The sequence below is a fragment of the Salvelinus fontinalis genome, chromosome 3 (assembly GCF_029448725.1).
Source record: "Salvelinus fontinalis isolate EN_2023a chromosome 3, ASM2944872v1, whole genome shotgun sequence".
Classification (NCBI taxonomy): domain Eukaryota; kingdom Metazoa; phylum Chordata; class Actinopteri; order Salmoniformes; family Salmonidae; genus Salvelinus; species Salvelinus fontinalis.
In genome coordinates, this window is record NC_074667.1 from 4,785,446 (window position 1) to 4,803,946 (window position 18,501).

An 18,501-nucleotide genomic window follows, 5' to 3' on the forward strand; every position below is an offset into this window, starting at 1 on the left:
TGTTGAAATGCTTGTGTCTTGGTCAATGAACACTGATTACACGTATTACACCACACGGTGAACATCAAGATTGAAAGGGAAAATTGACTTGACAGGAACCAATGTAGGCCTACATTTTCTCTTCATTTTCTCTTCATTTGAAATGTGAGAACAATTTCTAAATTCATGGTTCAGTATTCAGCCTCCACCTATTTTGAATAACATTTGTATAATTCGTTCATCTATGACGACTGAAATTGTAAATTGCTGCAACAAAAACTGCTAAAGTTTTCTTGATACATGCAATGTTTAAACGAACAATATCTTTAGGCTATATATGTTTCTTAACAACGTAATTGTTGTGCGAATTAGGCCTACTTTGACAAGAAAAACGGAAATTATAGGCTACCTTCACAAGACTAGACTTGCGCGGCTGTTGTAATATGCCCATCACTACCACTAATAGCCGTACTCGTATGATAATCATGTATTAAAATGTTAATAATAATTATAATCATACGCTTTCATAAGATTTTTCCTTGATATATTGTTTTATTTGTGGCCATTTGATAAACTAAACGGTAGTTGAAACTACCAATGACGTTTGGATGTTATGATTGTTTTATTAATCTCTGTCATATAAAACACAATAACGGGAGATTTGAACCAGTATTATTCAATCTATTTCTTAATTGCACATTAACCGTTGTATCATCAATGACCAAGCATTTCGTATAGGCCTACTCAACAAGTGATGACGTGCCTTCATTTCTCCCATGGTGGTTTAGGCTACAGTTTTGGAATGGTATGGCATTTTTCACCACCAAGTAGCCTAGGGAACAATAGCGAAATTGGGAGGATGTTCAGTATTTTCGAAATATGACAATCTCCAAGAAACCCGTCGTGATTTTGGAGTGGTGCGCAAGGGTCCTCGTGTTGGAACCACTTCACACTCCTACACGGTAGTGGGCGATATACACTCATTATTTGTTTCCCGACCAATGGATGCACCAAAGAAATAGAAGCACTTCCACAGTTGCGCAGTGTGGGTAAACACATGGACGTGTATGAGGTATTTTGTCAATTCAAGTATCGTAAATAAAACGTTTTGGCAGCAATGTCATTTATGGAAATATTATACCATGGAACGTGTGCTTGTCCTGCACGGCATATAATTATTATTGTTACCTTTTCCACACGTAGGCGTTCGTCTGAAATCTCATGTGTTTGCATTCCGATATTGGCTGTAATATTTGTGCTAACAACTTGCAAGGTTGTCGAACGTTTATTTTGCAGAGTTAGCATTGAAAATGCAGTTTTATATTAGTGCTTGCAATGATTAAACAGCGATTTGCTCACCTGCAGAAGAAAAGTACAAGCGTTGGCATGCTTGTATAATTCAAGACGTGACTGTTTCAAGTGTCACCACATTGTTTCTTGACAGCAGTACATAAATGGCAGCTTAGCAAACCCAATAGCAATACCCAACTGAATCCATCATGTGTCTTGGCATTTCTCCTGGGTAAATCCATTTGAATTCAGTCACTTTGACAGCATCCCTTGATTTAACAAAACTTTCCATACATGTTTGTCCATGGAAGAATTGGTCAGAAAGTGAGTTTTTGGACCTCAATGTCAAAACATTCAGGAGATAAAGGTGCTCAAAGTTGACTCCTTTTGCATACCCTACCATGAGACATCCATGTCTTCATCACTGGAAAAGATAAACGGTCTAGTTTAATATAATTTAAAAGCTTGCTAACAGGGTTGTCAATGTTTTTTTTTAAATAAAAAGACATTTTAACCTTTAACGTCAATTATCTAAAAAACTCATTAACTCTGATATTTGTCATATTCCCATATGTTGTAGCTTAGACCCTACTTTACATCATCTGATGTTTTTGTGTTGTGCCGGCCATTGTTTGAGACACAGCATGCTCTTGAATACAGGGTGGGTGTCATTTCAATCAGAAATAGAATGGACCTATCCCTTCACACCAGGGTTTTCCCAAACTAGGTCAGGCTAGTCATGTTTTGGAGGACGCGTGACTCGACCTTTGCCGAGCCCGCGCCAAGACTACGTCCAAATAGCTTCTTATATAAGACTCCTGAACAGGTAATCAAATGGCTACCCGGACTATTTTCATTGTCCTGTCTCCCCCCCCCCCCCCCCCTTACGCTGCTGCTACTCTCTGTTTATTATCTATGCATAGTCACTCTAACTCTACCTGCATGTACATATTACCTCAATAACCTCGACTAACAAGTGCCCCCAGTGCATACCGGTACGCCCTGTAGATAGCCTCTCTACTGTTATTTTACTGCTGCTCTTTAATTATTTGTTATTTGTTTTTTACTTAACACTTATTTTTCTTAAAACTGCATTGTTGGTTAAGGGGTGATGAGTAAGCATTTCACTGTAAGGGCTACACCTGTTGTATTCGGCGCATATGACAAATACAATTTCAATTGATTTGACTCTCATAGCCATCACACCAAAGCCAATGTTGCCAATATCAGACCGCTGCGCTATAGGAGCATGTCTTGAAAAAGCAATTTCCTTAACACTGGTGCAGAGGAATGGAATGGTGTACCAAACCATATAATATCAATTCCTACGTTAGGGACTTTTAAGGTTAACCTTAAGAAATGGTTTATGGGCAAAATGCTTTACAACTGCACAGGCTTAAAGAAAGTATAATAGTTTTCAATGAACGTTACATGGTCATCTATTTTATTCCTTTTACAGTTTCGTCCCTATTTATGAGATGTATTTTGTTTCCATGTTATAATCTTGTGTATATTTTGTTTTCATGTATTTTCACGAGGACCACAATGGAAATACGTTTAAACGTTTTGTGTCATCCTCGGTGATTTTAAATGGCATGGTACTGTATCTACATGTGTGGTTGTTTTTTTGTTTTAAAATGGTCAAATAAATCAATGGGAAAATATGTGTGGAAGGTCTCGTTCAAATCACAAGGGGTGCCGGCAAAAAGTCAAATGGATTTACCCTCCTTTGGTGCTTGCTACTCTTTGTTATTATCTATGCATAGCCACTTTAATAACTCTACCTACATGTATATAATTACCTCAACACCGGTGCCCCCGCACATTGACACATTGCCTCTGTACGGATACCCCCTGTATATAGCCCCGCTATTGTTATTTACTGCTGCTCTTTAATTATTCTTATCTCTTACTTTTTGTTTTGTATTTTCTTAAAACTGCATTGTTGGTTAAGGGCTTGTAAGTAAGCATTTCACTGTTGTTTTCGGCGCATGTGACAAATAACATTTGATTTGAAGATGCGTAGCGATGCCATCTCTGTCAAGTCAGTGGCACTCATTTACCAAATACTTTCAAATACAATCTTTGACAAAGAATATCAACTCCCGAAATTATACACTTTGTACATTATCTAATAGCAATATTTAATTTAATAGCAATATTGGACCAATGGGGCAATGGACTCGTGGATCTGTTCCATTATGGCTGTGAGCGCACAGTCAACGCCATTGAGGCCATCTCCATTTTGAAGTTGTCCATTCTCTTCTACTACCACTATGAGTTGGTAAACAAGCTGAATGGATGCATACTGCCACCTGGATGTGTTGTTTGAACAGGTATAAAGCCAAGGTTGGAGATGTATACTCATGTTTGCTAATGAGTATAATTCATGGGCTGATTCCTCTTGATGACCCAGGTGGAAATTATGCGAGCCTTCCTTAACCCATAGGATGTTCCACCCAGTTAACTACTTCAAAATGTTGAAAGTCCTCAATGGTGCTGCCCAGGCTAAAACAGGATTTTGAGCACTAGAGTCCTCTATCTCTATGGGCGGTGCATGGTCAGGAAAAACGCATAGCCCTAATGTTAGGCATATTTTACATTATTTGACTCTGTTCATCTCTGAAATGTGTGTCTGTCCGGGCATTTTGCTCTGAGGTAATGGTATCTTCTTATCCCTCGGAATAAAAAATTCAGTTGCCTACTTGGAGGCATCCAAGGCCCACATTGTTCATTATTCAACAGAGGTGACCATCCAATACATGCATAGAGTAGAAGACTCACTCTCACTGACACACACACGCTGCAAACTGGAGTATGGAGTGAGAGTCCATACTGTCCTCACTATTCTACCTCTCCCTGTCTTCTCAGCTGGAGAAGTGGGGGGGCAGGACCGAGTTTTAGAAACCCTCTCCTAACCTGCCACGTTAATTATCCTAACCTGCTGTGTAATACTACCTAACCTGTTACGAAATGTCACTTCTGCTTGGCAGCCTGCTTTGAGAACAGTGTGAGTTTCCACTAATGCGATACACATGTAAAAGATATGTTCCAGGTAGAATATCCCAGATAATAAACGCTATGGTGTACTGACAAGTTTGTACCACTAGGTGGCAGTATATGCACGTATTTGGCTGCAGATTGAATGTGGCACCTAGACTCACCTACCTAAATTCGGCAAAAAAAGAAATGTCCCTTTTTCAGCACCCTGTCTTTCAAAGATAATTCGTAAAAATCCAAATAACTTCAAAGATCTTCATTGTAAAGGGTTTAAACACTGTTTCCCATGATTGTTCAATGAACCATAAACAATTAATGAACATGCACCTGTGGAACGGTTGTTCAGACACTAACAGCTTACAGACGGTAGGCAATTAAGGTCACAGTTATGAAAACCTAGGACACTAAAGAGACCTTTCTACTGACTCTGAAAAACACCAAAAGAAAGATGCCCAGGGTCCATGCTCATCTGCGTGAACATGTCTAATTAGGCATGCTGCAAGGAGGCATGAGGACTACAGATGTGGCCAGGGCAATAAATTGCAATGCCCGTACTGTGAGACGCCTAAGACAGGGAGACAAGACGAACAGCTGATTGTCCTCGCAGTGGCAGACCACGTGTAACAACACCTGCACAGGATTGGTACATCCGAACATCACAATCTAGACGAAAAAGAAACGCACACCTATTTAGGCGAGGTGCTGGCTAGCAGAGTAGAAAACTTGAAAATAAAGGAGAGCCGCACACTCTGGGAGCTCAGATGCAAAAATGTAATGTCCAACGCTTCGACAGCCAAGCTGTCTTCATCAGGGTATAATCACAAACACTGCGGGATGACTCGTTTATATAGTGTCAAAAGACACACAGGTGTCTGTAATCATGGCCAAGAGTGGCCTAATCATCCGAACATCACACCTGCGGGACAGGTACAAGATGGCAACAACAACTGCCTGAGTTACACCAGGAACGCACAATCCCTCCATCAGTGCTCAGACTGTCCGCAATAGGCTGAGAGAGGCTGGACTGAGGGCTTGTAGGCCTGTTGTAAGGCAGGTCCTCACCAGACATCACCGGCAACAACGTCGCGTATGGACACAAACCCACCGTCGCTGGACCAGACAGGACTGGCAAAAAGTGCTCTTCTCTGACAAGTTGTGGTTTTGTCTCACCAGGGGTGGTGGTCGGATTCACGTTTATCATCGAAGGAATGAGCGTTACACCGAGGCCTGTACTCTGGAGCGGGATCGTTTGAGGTGCAGGGTCCGTCATGGTCTGGGGCGGTGTGTCACAGCATCATCGGACTGAGCTTGTTGTCATTGCAGGCAATCTCAACGCTGTGCGTTACAGGGAAGACATCCTCCTCCCTCATGTGATACCCTTCCTGCAGGCTCATCCTGACATGACCCTCCAGATGACAATGCCACCAGCCATACTGCTCGTTGTGTGCGTGATTTCCTGCAAGACAGGAATGTCAGTGTTCTGCCATGGCCAGCAAAGAGCCCGGATCTCAATCCCATTGAGCACGTCTGGGATCTGTTGGATCGGAGGGTGAGGGCTAGGGCCATTCCCCCCAGAAATGTCCGGAAACTTGCAGGTGCCTTGGTGGGAGAGTGGGGTAACATCTCACAGCAAGAACTGGCAAATCTGGTGCAGTCCATGAGGAGGAGATGCACTGCAGTACTTAATGCAGCTGGTGGCCACACCAGATACTGACTGTTACTTTGATTTTGACCCCCCCCCCCCCCCCTTTCTGTGGAACTTGTTCAGTTTATGTCTCAATTGTTTAATCTTATGTTCACACAAATAATTACACATGGTAAGTTTGCTGAACATAAACACAGTTGAGAGCGAGAGGACATTTCTTTTTTTGCTGAGTTTAGTTACCTCGGCTCACGGCACACTTTTCATACTTGCACTAATGTATTAAATTAGTATTGTGAATGATTTAAGTGTTGTTTGTCGTTAGCTGAATTTATTTATGGCAATGCTGAATTACTGTATGGATTACATTTGAGTCATTTAGCAGACACTCTTATCCAGAGTGACTTACAATTAGTGCCTTCATTTTAAGATAGCTAGGTGAGACAACACATCAATCGTATAATGTTCCTTTTCCCCCAACAAAGTATTAATTAGCAAAGTCAGTGCTAGCGGGAAAAGAGAAGTGCCTTTTTGGGGAGGGGGGGGGTTCAGACAGTTTCAAAAGATGGGCAGGGACTTTGCTGTCCTGACTTTAGGGGGAAGCTTGTTTCACCATTGGGATGCCAGGACAGAAGAGCTTTGACTGGGCTGAGCGGGAGCTGCCCTCCTGTAGAGGTGGGAGGTTCAAGAGACCAGAGGTGGCAGAACAAAGTGCTCGGTTTAGGATGTAGGGTTTGAGCATAGCCTGAAGGAAAGGAGGTGCAGTTCCCCTTGCTGCTCCGTAGGCAAGCATCAGGACCTTGAAGATTATATGAGCTTTGACTTGAAGCCAATGGAGTATGTGGCGGAGCGGGGCGACATGGCAGAACTTAGGAAGGTTGAACACCAGGCAGACTGCGCCCTTCTGGATAAGTTTCAGGGGTTTGATGGCACAAGCGGGGAGCTCAGCCTAGCAGAGTTGCAGCAGTCTAGATGGGAGATGACAAGTGCCTGGATTGGGACCTGCGCCGCTTCCTGTGTGAGGAAAGGTCGTACTCTATGGATGTTGTAGAGCATGAAACTGCAGGAACGAGTCACTGCTTTTATGTTTGCAGAGAACGACAGGATGTTGTCCAGGGTCACGCCAAGGTTCTTCGCACTCCTGGAGGGGAACACTGTGGATTTGTCAACCGTGATGGAGAGATCTTGAAGCGGGCTAGCCTTTCCCGGGAGGAAGAGCAGCTCTGTTTTGACGAGGTCGAGCTTGAGGTGGTGGGCCGACATCCAAGCTGAGATGTCTGCCAGGCACACAGAGATGCGTGTCGCCACCTGTGTGTCAGAAGGGGGGGAGGAGAAGAGTAGTTGAGTGTCATCCGCATAGCAATGATAGGAGAGACCATGTGAGTGACTTGGTTTACAGAGAAAAGAGGAGATGGCCTAGCGTTTTGGATGTGGCATTGCCCTAGTTATAGGGCGTTTAAACCATAACAATAGTGATTGAATCAATCATCCCTCATGCAATACTAAATACTGAGGAATATCATTATATTTTATAAATTGTTGCCTTATCTTTTCTATCTAATATACATCTTGGTAGATGTCTGAAGATTCTGATAAAAAAATGACACAAAACGTTTATTTAATATTATAATGATGGCACCTGTAGAAAGTTGGCAATGTCATGGGCTACATACCCAGTTGATCGAGATGTATTGTCATTCGTTTGTAGTCAGGTTCAATGATCCATCATAAATATTTTATTAGCATCTAAAGTGAGTGTTCAGTTATCAAGATGAATTTACTAAAATCATGCATGATAATATTATTGTACAGTATATTTTTGATTTGTTGTCTCTTGTTACTGGTTAGTGTAATCGTCAGTCATATACACCTCGCCAATCACAGGTCTATTTGTAGCGTCCCCTTTTCAACCTTGCAGTTCGATTGGCTACTTCTCTCATATCTATCTAAAGGTAGGCGGGCTATGTTAAAACATTTCATCCCTGGATGCAGATTGGATTAGATATCCACAATATCAGATTTGGATTGGCCTGCGGCTCGTGTAGAATAAAAATAGGAGGAGTTATGATACAGATAATTTCCGCTATCGGTGTTATTTGACAGTACTGTAAAGATTGACGAGAAACACGCAGTTCAGGTAAGGGCGGTTATCGTTTTATTCACTTAACAGGTCGATAAATATCATGAAATTGCTAGTGGGAGGTATGTCTAGCTGCATAAATTGACATATGTATGAGTCTTTGTGTTAGAGTGTGTCACCAATGTCCAGATAGTGCGCGAGCATGTCAATCAATAATCACTGTACCTGCGGAGGTCAAAAGACAGCATCTTTGCATTAACCAGATTCTGGTGGCTTTTCTACACGGACCGACTTGGTGAAATTCGTAAGCGACTGTATTTGTATATTAAATTAGATTTTTTTCCTCAACGACTGGTTGGTCTCATCGTAAACAACGATCTAACGTTAGCTGTTTTGTGTGTTGACATCATCGGGCATCATAAGCCAATGCTAACTAGAGGGGACTATAGTTAACGGCTAGCTAGCGAGGTGTATGATGCTTGCCTGCTGTTTCAAAGCGTATCAACTTAGCTAGCTACTGTAACTAGGCTACTGAATGTTGTGGTGTAGAGGCACACATTGTAACTGTTAGCTATGTACCTAGCTAACTAACGTTAGCTATAAAATAATGAGATTACTTCATTGAGTTCAAGTTTCTAATGGGCTTTCTAGAACACGTTTGGCCCTGTAGTACTGCTAAGGTAGATCAGTGCCTAGACACGAAATTAGCATCACTTCACCAGTTTCATTACCGTATTCTGCGCAAAAGCATACCCACGGTTTGCGCAGGTCCGAACGAGAATGCGGCTACATTAGATTCAAATGAACGAGTTGAGGCACGATCGATTTTATGTGGAGAAAGACAACCCTCTCTGTCACCATCAATTCATCGGACAGGCCCTTCAACATGTCCCGACTTCTCTGTTTACAAATGGCTCTTTATAGCTACTAAAGGCCTGACCGGGTGATTAATGAGGACTAGTAATGCAACACCACACGCCAGGGTTGCGAATTATGCAACAACTATTTTGACATAGAAACCCGAGCTGACCTACTATTGCCACACTGTCTTGCTACGGGTCACGCGACTCATGAGCTACTAATTCATGTCACAAAAGCTATAATGTAGTTTTAACCTACACATTTGAAAACGGTAATATGGTTCATGCTAATTTATAGACTTTTTAGAGAGCAACGGTCAAGTTGGGCCATATGTTTATGCAGGTTTCTGTTCTCTATGACCCTAGTTATTGCTCATCATAGAAAGTTGGCTAAGTCATAGTTCATGTACTTTCTGTCATTGCTGTACTGCCCAACTACCATGCCACAGTAACGATGCCATCCTTATTTGCAATAAAACATTTCCAAGCCAAATCAGTAAGCCATGTATTGTTGTATAGTTATCTGAAACTAAGCACGCAAAAAGGGCACGACCAATTCATTTGAGCAAGCTAGTAGGCCTAGCCTATTTTCCAGTCCATAGTCCCCACAGTAGTTTGTCTGTTCTCTGGGGTCTGACAGGCTGACCCAGTAGAAACAACATGCTATAGGCTGTTGTTGTTGGTGTTAATCCCTGGCTCAGAATGTGCAGTGTACGTAAATAAAACAGGCTTGGTTGTGCTATTATTGCTCGTGGTGTGAGAGGGAGAGGAGAGGGAAAGGGAGTTAGTCCATGCCTGGCCTAGGGACATCAACACTGGCAGCATTGTTTTATGAGGACAATGGGACTAGCCACCAAGCTATATGGAGGTGTTACTGGAGAGTGTGAGAGAGACAGTTCTAGTGTCTGCTCTGCTAGAGGAGATTTGTAACATTTACTCTTTTCACATACTGATCTTATTACTCTGTAATAATTTTGCTAGCCTTGTAGTAGTAGAGCGCAATGAATGCAATAGAGTTAGCATAGGCCTAGGTGTTACACAATAGTATATACACTGACAACGACACTTAATGTTCACTGCGATGGCATGAAGGGACACGGAAACTCGCTCTTGGGATCATTGGACACGCAGTACTTTATGTTTGCCTGATTGATTGTCTTTTATCCTTCGAGAGCAAATTCTTTCCACGACCAAAGCCTGGCACTGCAACTGTGAGTGAGGGGCAGGGAAAATGTCATGATGAGCAAATGGAAACGCGTATGTTTTCCTTTCTATATGATTACCCTGGGCCTCCTTGTTGTCTATACAGCACAGACCAATAGAGCATGTGATGTTTCCAGAGCCAGACAGTACTGCTTGGCTGGGTGGAATCATGGCTAGGCCTAGTTTACCATGGTATTTCATTAAAGTGAGAATTTATAAACATAGGGATATTCAGTAGTTTAGGTACTTACAGTTTTGCTTCAGCAGTTGGTTAAGTGAGTCAAACACAAATGAATGGTGGAGGAGGAGAGAGAGAGTGTAGTAGAGAAAGAATAGACCTTGACACTGCTCATCCTGTTTCAGGTCTGTTTTTGACAGGCTATGCAATATGACAGTCCACTGTCAGCCACTCTCGGATTTGATTTCATCCAATGCAGCTCTTGGATCATCCAATGCAGCTCTCGGGGGTGGCAGATTGCCTAGTGGTTAGAGCATTGGACTAGTAACCGGAAGGTTGCAAGATCGAATCCCCGAGCTGACAAGGTAAAAATCTGTCGTTCTGCCCCTGAACAAGGCAGTTAACCCACTGTTCCTAGGCCATCATTGAAAATAATTTGTTTTCAACTGACTTGCCTAGTTGAATAAAGGTTAAAAAAATCATAATTGGCCTCTGGTTCCTAGACCATGATGTCATGGATTATCCCTTTAGCTGGGGTTCAAAAGTACATACAGAGCATTTGGAAAGTATTCAGATTCCTTCACCTTTTCCACATTTTGTTGTGTTACAGCCTTATTCTAAAATGATGAGATTTTATTTTTTTATCCATCTACACACAATACCCCATAATGACAAAGCAAAACAGGTTTTTAAAAATTAGTATTCAGACCCTTTACTCTGTAATTTGTTGAAGCCGCTTTGGCACCGATTACAACCATGAGTCTTCTTGGGTATGAAGCTACAAGCTTGGCACACCTGTATTTGGGGAGTTTCTCCCATTCTTCTCTGCAGATCCTCTGAAGCTCTGTCAGGTTGGATGGGGAGCGTTTCTGCACAGTTATTTCCAAGTCTCTCCAGAGATATTAGATCGGGTTCAAGTCTGGGTTCTGGCTGGGTCACTCAAGGACATTGAGACTTGTCCCAAAGCCACCCCCGCGTTGTCTTGGCTGTGTGCTTAAGGTTGTTGTCCTGTTTGAAGGTGAACCTTCACCCCAGTCTGAGGTCCTGAGTGCTCTGGAGCAGGTTTTCATCAAGTATCTCTCTGTACTTTGCTCCATTCATCTTTTCCTCAATCCTGACTAGTCTCTCAGTCCCTGCAGTTCAAAAACATGCCCAAAGCATGATGATGCTGCCACCACCATGCTTCACCATAGGAATGGTGCCAGGTTTCCTCCAGATGTGACGCTTGGCATTTAGGCCAAAATGTTCAATCTCGGTTTCATCAGACCAGAGAATCTTGTTTCTCATGGTCTGAGAGTCCTTTAGTTGCCTTTTGGCAAACTCTACGCAGGCTTTCATGTGCCTTTTACTGAGGAGTGACTACCGTCTGGCTACTCTACCATACAAGCCTGATTGGTGGAGTGCTGCAGAGATGGGAGAACCTTCCAGAAGGCCAACTATCTCCACAGAGGAACTCTGGAGCTCTGTCAGAGTGACCATCAGGTTCTTGGTCACTTCCCTGACTAAGGCCCTTCTCCCCTGTTTGCTCAGTTTGGCCTCATGGCTTGGTTTTTCCTCTGACATGCACTGTGATCTGTGGGACATTTTATATAGACAGGTGTGTGACTTTCCAAATCATGTCCAATCAATTGAATTTACCACAGGTGGACTCCAATCAAGTTGCAGAAAAATCTCAAGGATCACTGGAAACAGGATGAACCTGAGCTCAACATTTTTCCCCCGCTGTGTCATTATGGGGTATTATGTGTAGATTGAGGATTTCTTCAAATTTGATCTATTTTAGAATAAAACTGTAATGTAACAAAATGTGGAAACGGGGAAGGGAATGCACTGAACTTTCCCAAAGCACTGTAGTAGGCCTTAACCATATCACATTAGCTTGTATGGCTAAATATCTTTCTGTTTGCCTAGCTAGGGTATGTTTGATCAGTTTCAGTGGGAGTCAATGGAGGTTTGAATACAAAGCTAGCTGCTTGTTTGTCTGTGCTCAGCGTGTAGCCTGTAAAGACTTTGTTTGGTTTGCATACTTGCATTTGTTTGTGTCAACAAATGGGTTGAGAGAGGGAGGGATGGAGAGAGGAGAGATGAAGGGAACAGATGGGGGTGGAGTTTCATTGGTCAGGGCTAGGCCTAAATCCCAGGAGTAGTAACCCAAATAGTGCTGAGGGGGGTCAACCCTCTTAGAGGACCAGCCCTCAGGGAGATGGTCGGGGGGGGGGGGGGGGGGGGGGGGGTAGTCCAATGTCAACTGGGCACGGTAGGATTGTCTGTCTCTGGATCATGTGTTCCAAGTTGCCTGTGTGTCATTGGAGCACTGTTATTATCTCTCTGTGTGGGACTGGGAGAGGATCATGTTGCCAGTTTCAGTGGGGGAGGGGAACGGATGGGGATTGGCTGAGAGGCTCTGCTGTTTATGCATAAACACATATACAGTATGTATCTATAAACAGCAGTACCTCTCAGAAACCTGGATGGGTGACGTTCCCGGGTTTTCCAGGATTATTCTGGAATTCCTGCTTGTTGCCTCCTGCTTCAGGGACTTTTCCAACCTGGGATTTCTGGAAAACCTGGACATTTTAGGAAAGTAACCAGAATTTTGCAACCCTAAACCTGGAGAACCTTTACAAAGAGCAATGAGTCATAATTGCAAACTAGATAGTATTTAGAACATTTTTGTTAGTCATTGCTCTTCGTAAAAGTCCAGGTTTCTCTTCCATGCTACTAAAAAGCTATTTGCTTTACTACTTGTGTGTGATATGTAAACAGTAGCCTGCATGTCTAATGCCAACATCCTGTTTTGTCTCCTTAGAGGCCGTTGATGGACCAGCCTGGTGAAGAGGCGGGGTTAGAATGGGACAGAGCACCTCGGAACAAGAGGGCCAAGAACATGCAGATGCCCCTCTGGAAGTAAGAACACACAAAATCCTGCCCTCTACCACTTACTCTGGCCCCATTGACCTCACCAACTACTTCAGTACCGCTCCCATAGAGAGAGTGTGGGTGGGGATACCTAGTCAGTTGCACAACTGTATTAATTCAACCAAAATGTCTTCTGCAGTATGTACAGTATCCACCATCTGTCAGACCATGACCAACTTCTCATCAATAACTGCAGCTGAGTCCTTTTCTCTTTCGTCTCTTCTGATCAATAAGCACTGACCGCCCTTCTCCTCCAGCTCAGTCACTGATTGGCTGAGAGCCAGAGTACTAAAAGCCCATTGGCCTTGCCCCATAGTTATACACTATCTGATTGGACATGTGACCAGTGGTCAACTCAGCCATCTCCTTCTCTCTCACACACACACACTTTCTATTGCAGCAACACTGTATATAAGCTTATCTCTGAGCTAGGATCTCCACTCCTTCAATGAGTCATATAGGGCCTAGTCTTAGTCAGTGACGGGATTAGAACAGGGAACGTCCTTTTGACAGGACATCACTCAAGTTCTACGATATCCTTCTGGAGAAAAGAGTCCTATTGATTTAAAGTTAAAGTGACCTCAAAAGACAAGAGACTCTCACTGTAATTTCTCTGCTATGGTCCCCAACTGTGTGGTTGTGTATGGCATAGGAGTTAGACATCTCTCTTGGCTCTCTCTCTCACTCGTTCCTTCGCTGTCTCTTGTATGCTCTCTCAGGTTTCCTCATTCCCTTTTTATCTTTCTAATTTGCTCTGTTTCTTGTTCGCACGCACGCTACAGCCAGCTGATCACAGCCTAATCAGATTGCATCACGTCTCAATGAGATCTGTGTTATTGTCCGGTGCAGCAGAGTAAAGAAGTAGCAGTCACTTTTCATATTATTGGTCTCAGAGCCAGGCTGGCATGGGTGCAAAGCAACTTAACCAATATTGACAGAAGGCAATTAGGCTTACTGTATAATAATGATCATCATAAAAGGTATTGTTTGAGAGTTATGTTGTCCCGTATAATTATATGGAGCTATTTGAGTTAAGCTGGGTAAAGAAGGGAAGGAGGAATGAACAAGTGGGTTGGGGTGCTGGCAAAAGAGGATGTTGATGATAAATAGTTAGGCCAAACTAAACACATTGGGTGACCGGATGTGTTTTAAAAGCCGCTCTGGAAATTGTCAGACCTGATTCAACCCAGATGAAACATTATTACTTCATCATTCCTCCTTCTCCTCTGCCATTCCTTTCCCTGGGCGTGGCAAATCCCAAAGCCTGAATTCCTTTACACGTCAGTTATTTAACTCGGTAACAGAACTTTCCCAGCTTTGGAAAAAGTTCCCTGTCTACATAGTATATAGGCTATTTTATACGGTTGTTCACTTCTCTTTTTTTTTTGTCTACCAACAGGAAGGTTTTAATAACATCAAGGCGTTTGTGGAGGAAGAACTACAGACGAGCATGGTTCGTTCATATGTTGTGGTCTGGTGTGCAGTGTTTCATTCCATGAAGTCGTTCTAATTATGCTTTAATCAGCAGCTGCACACCTCTCTCTCCCTCTGTCCGTCTCTCTCTACATCTCTCTTCCTCTGTCCGTCTCTCTCTACATCTCTCTCCCTCTGTCCGTCTCTCTCTACATCTCTCTCCCTCTGTCCGTCTCTCTCTACATCTCTCTCTCTCTGTCCGTCTCTCTCTACATCTCTCTCTCTCTGTCCGTCTCTCTCTACATCTCTCTCTCTCTGTCCGTCTCTCTCTACATCTCTCTCTCTCTGTCCGTCTCTCTCTACATCTCTCTCCCTCTGTCCGTCTCTCTCTACATCTCTCTCCCTCTGTCCGTCTCTCTCTACATCTCTCTCCCTCTGTCCGTCTCTCTCTACATCTCTCTCCCTCTGTCCGTCTCTCTCTACATCTCTCTCCCTCTGTCCGTCTCTCTCTACATCTCTCTCTCTCTCTGTCCGTCTCTCTCTACATCTCTCTCTCTCTCTGTCCGTCTCTCTCTACATCTCTCTCTCTCTCTGTCCGTCTCTCTCTACATCTCTCTCTCTCTCTGTCCGTCTCTCTCTACATCTCTCTCTCTCTCTGTCCGTCTCTCTCTACATCTCTCTCTCTCTCTGTCCGTCTCTCTCTACATCTCTCTCTCTCTCTGTCCGTCTCTCTCTACATCTCTCTCTCTCTCTGTCCGTCTCTCTCTACATCTCTCTCTCTCTCTGTCCGTCTCTCTCTACATCTCTCTCTCTCTCTGTCCGTCTCTGTCTACATCTCTCTCTCTCTCTGTCCGTCTCTCTCTACATCTCTCTCTCTCTCTCTGTCCGTCTCTCTCTACATCTCTCTCTCTCTCTCTGTCCGTCTCTCTCTACATCTCTCTCTCTCTCTCTGTCCGTCTCTCTCTACATCTCTCTCTCTCTCTCTGTCCGTCTCTCTCTACATCTCTCTCTCTCTCTCTGTCCGTCTCTCTCTACATCTCTCTCTCTCTCTCTGTCCGTCTCTCTCTACATCTCTCTCTCTCTCTCTGTCCGTCTCTCTCTACATCTCTCTCTCTCTCTCTGTCCGTCTCTCTCTACATCTCTCTCTCTCTCTCTGTCCGTCTCTCTCTACATCTCTCTCTCTCTCTCTGTCCGTCTCTCTCTACATCTCTCTCTCTCTCTCTGTCCGTCTCTCTCTACATCTCTGTCCGTCTCTCTCTACATCTCTGTCCGTCTCTCTCTCCCTCTGTCCGTCTCTCTCTCCCTCTGTCCGTCTCTCTCTCCCTCTGTCCGTCTCTCTCTACATCTCTCTCTCTGTCCATGTCTCTCTCTCTCTCTCTCTCCCTCTGTCCATGTCTCTCTCTGTCCATGTGTCTCTCTTTCTCTCTCTCTAGATGATGGGGATGGTGATTGGTGCGGGCATCGCCATAATCCTCATCGCCATCCTCATCTTCTTCATGCTGCGGAGGATCCAGCTCAGAAGTACGTGTCACATTCTCTCTCCAATGTGTTTTCTCCGTTAATTATTAAATGAAATAAATGCTAGCTTCAGTTACTCTAGCGATTGCCCTTCACTTACACCTAAGAACTTTGTAGCGCTGTCCCCGACCCCCAAAATATTTGGTTGACCGAAAGTCGTCGATTGTGTCTTTTTCCATATACACTATGTGGCCAAAAGTATGTGGACACCCCTTCAAATTAGTATATTCAGCTATTTCAGCCACACCCGTTGCTGACAGGTGTATAAAACCGAGCACACAGCCATGTACTGTCCATAGACAAACATTGGTAGTAGATTGTCCTGTACTGAAGAGCTCTGTGACTTTCAATGTGGCACTATCATAGGATTCCACCTTTCCAACAAGTCAGTTCATCAAATTTGTACCCTGCTAGAGCTGCCTCGGTCAACTGTAAGTGCTGTTATTGTAAGGCGGAAACGTCTAGAAGCAACAACAGCTCAGCCGCAAAGTGATAGGCCACACAAGCTCACAGAACGGGACCGCCAAGTGTTGAAGAGCATAGCGTGTAAAAATCGCCTGTCCTCGGTTGCAACACTCACTACTGAGTTCCAAACTGCCTCTGGAAGCAACGTCAGCACAAGAACTGTTCGTCGGGAGCTTCGTGAAATGTGTTTCATGGCTGAGAAACGGCAGAAAAGCCTAAGATCACCATGCGCAATGCCAAGCCTCGGCTGGGGTAGTGTAAAGCTCGCCGCCATTGGACTCTGGAGCAGTGGAAACGCATTCTCTGGAGTGATGAGTCACACTCACCATCTGGCAGTCCGACTGACTAATCTGTTTGGCGGATGCCAGGTGTGGAAGAACTTGACTGGGCTGCACAGAGCCCTGACGTCAACCCCATCAAATACCTTTGGGATGAATTGGAACACCGACTGCGAGCCAGGCCTAATCGCCCAACATCAGTGCCCGACCTCACTAATTCTCTTCTGGCTGAATGGAAGCAAGACCCGGCAGCAATGTTCCAACATCTAGTGGAAAACCTTCCCAGAAGAGTGGAGGCTGTTATAGCAGCAAAGGTGGACCAACTCCATATTAATGACCATGATTTTGGAATGAGATGTTCGACGAGCAGGTGTCCACATACTTTTAGTCATGTAGGGTGTGTGTCGTCTATACACTAGGTTTTAATAAAATCAACTGTGTACTGAGCTTGTCTGATGCTTTAAGCACACTGTTTGATTTAAATAATTAAGACATATGACTGTTGAGGAAGCCAGGGGTCAAGATAGGCTAAATCTTTTCCTGACCCTCCCGCTCACCTTCGCAGATTCTGCCGTTAAGCTCCTGAAGTTGCCGTTGATAGGCAACACCAGGGGTCGGCAACCTTTTCCATTTGGAGTACCAATTTATCTTGACATTTCTACCGATCTGCGTGGCAGTTATGATTTTCATATGCACATTTTCGTGAAACAGTTTCATTTCATTCATAATAATCTTCGTATCTCAAAGTCATTGTCATGTGGTTAATCTACATTATATCGAAATCTAAATGAAAATGATACAAATCTAAAAGTAACTATTGCCATTGCCAATTATGTACAAATTGCCTTCATAAAGCCAGCAAACAAAAACATTGCACCCTGCAGGTAGAAAATATCCTGATTTTTAAATATAAGTATCCTATCAATTACGTTGGCAATGCATGGCCTGTCTGCAATGAACTTGAAACATTGTATCAACTGTGTCCTGCAGAAGCTCCTGCTAGCAAACTTGTAACATTGTATAAAATATTCTGGGCCCTCAGTTTCCTGCTCCAGTGAGCTCGGGACAGACACAGCTGTAAGCTATTTGTGCAAGGGATAAGAAGTAATCCAGGTATTTTATGACATTTCCACTGGATCAGAGCCTTAGATGTTTCCCTTTCATGCTGAGTGGTTATCGAAAGGGAGATCTGGAAATATTTTTCAAATGCATTGACAAACTATTTTATCATTCTCAATGGATTCTAAAAACAGACTTTGTTAACGTTCTGTTTGAGGTGAAGAAAGCATTTCTTTGAGAAGCTCTACAGCTTATTAGTGGCGGTGAGTTAAGACAATCAGAAATACTATCAGACATCCCCAAAATGGCACATTTTATAGGCCACCATTAGCGCAGGGGCCATGTAGCCTAGGCCTACTTCTATATGCGTAGTCAGGTGCACTGCCTTACTCAACATTGACAGGAGTGTTCCAAACAAAAGACAATGAATAAATTGACAACTCGTAAATGGAATGAAATGAACCAAAGCTTTTTTTCTCACAAGTGTAGCCTAGGCTGTGAGCACCGCAAACGACGTGTCCACTCCGACAATGAGAACGGTAAACAACTGTAGACCTAATAGTCATATTTTAACAGAAATTACCATAACCAAACAAACATTGTAGATTGGGAATTAA

The 18,501-nt window shown here is 43.6% G+C and overlaps 1 protein-coding gene across 7 annotated transcripts in view; it reads left to right on the top strand.

Moving 5' to 3' along the window:
• Positions 1-7,949: 7,949 nt before the first annotated feature.
• LOC129836246 (patatin-like phospholipase domain-containing protein 6) overlaps positions 7,950-18,501 on the top strand; it is a 36,315-nt gene continuing 25,763 nt past the window's right edge. For 4 of the 7 annotated variants that reach the window (XM_055902154.1, XM_055902198.1, XM_055902190.1 and 1 more), the window contains exons 1-4: positions 7,950-8,048; positions 13,042-13,139; positions 14,551-14,604; positions 15,998-16,085. In XM_055902154.1, coding sequence (XP_055758129.1) covers positions 13,083-13,139; positions 14,551-14,604; positions 15,998-16,085 — 199 coding nt within the window. In that variant the 5' untranslated portion in view covers positions 7,950-8,048; positions 13,042-13,082. Of the gene's footprint in view, positions 8,049-8,174; positions 8,296-9,725; positions 10,063-10,469; positions 10,598-13,041; positions 13,140-14,550; positions 14,605-15,997; positions 16,086-18,501 lie in introns of those variants that run through there. The other 3 variants (XM_055902173.1, XM_055902163.1, XM_055902181.1) reach the window with 3 other exon arrangements.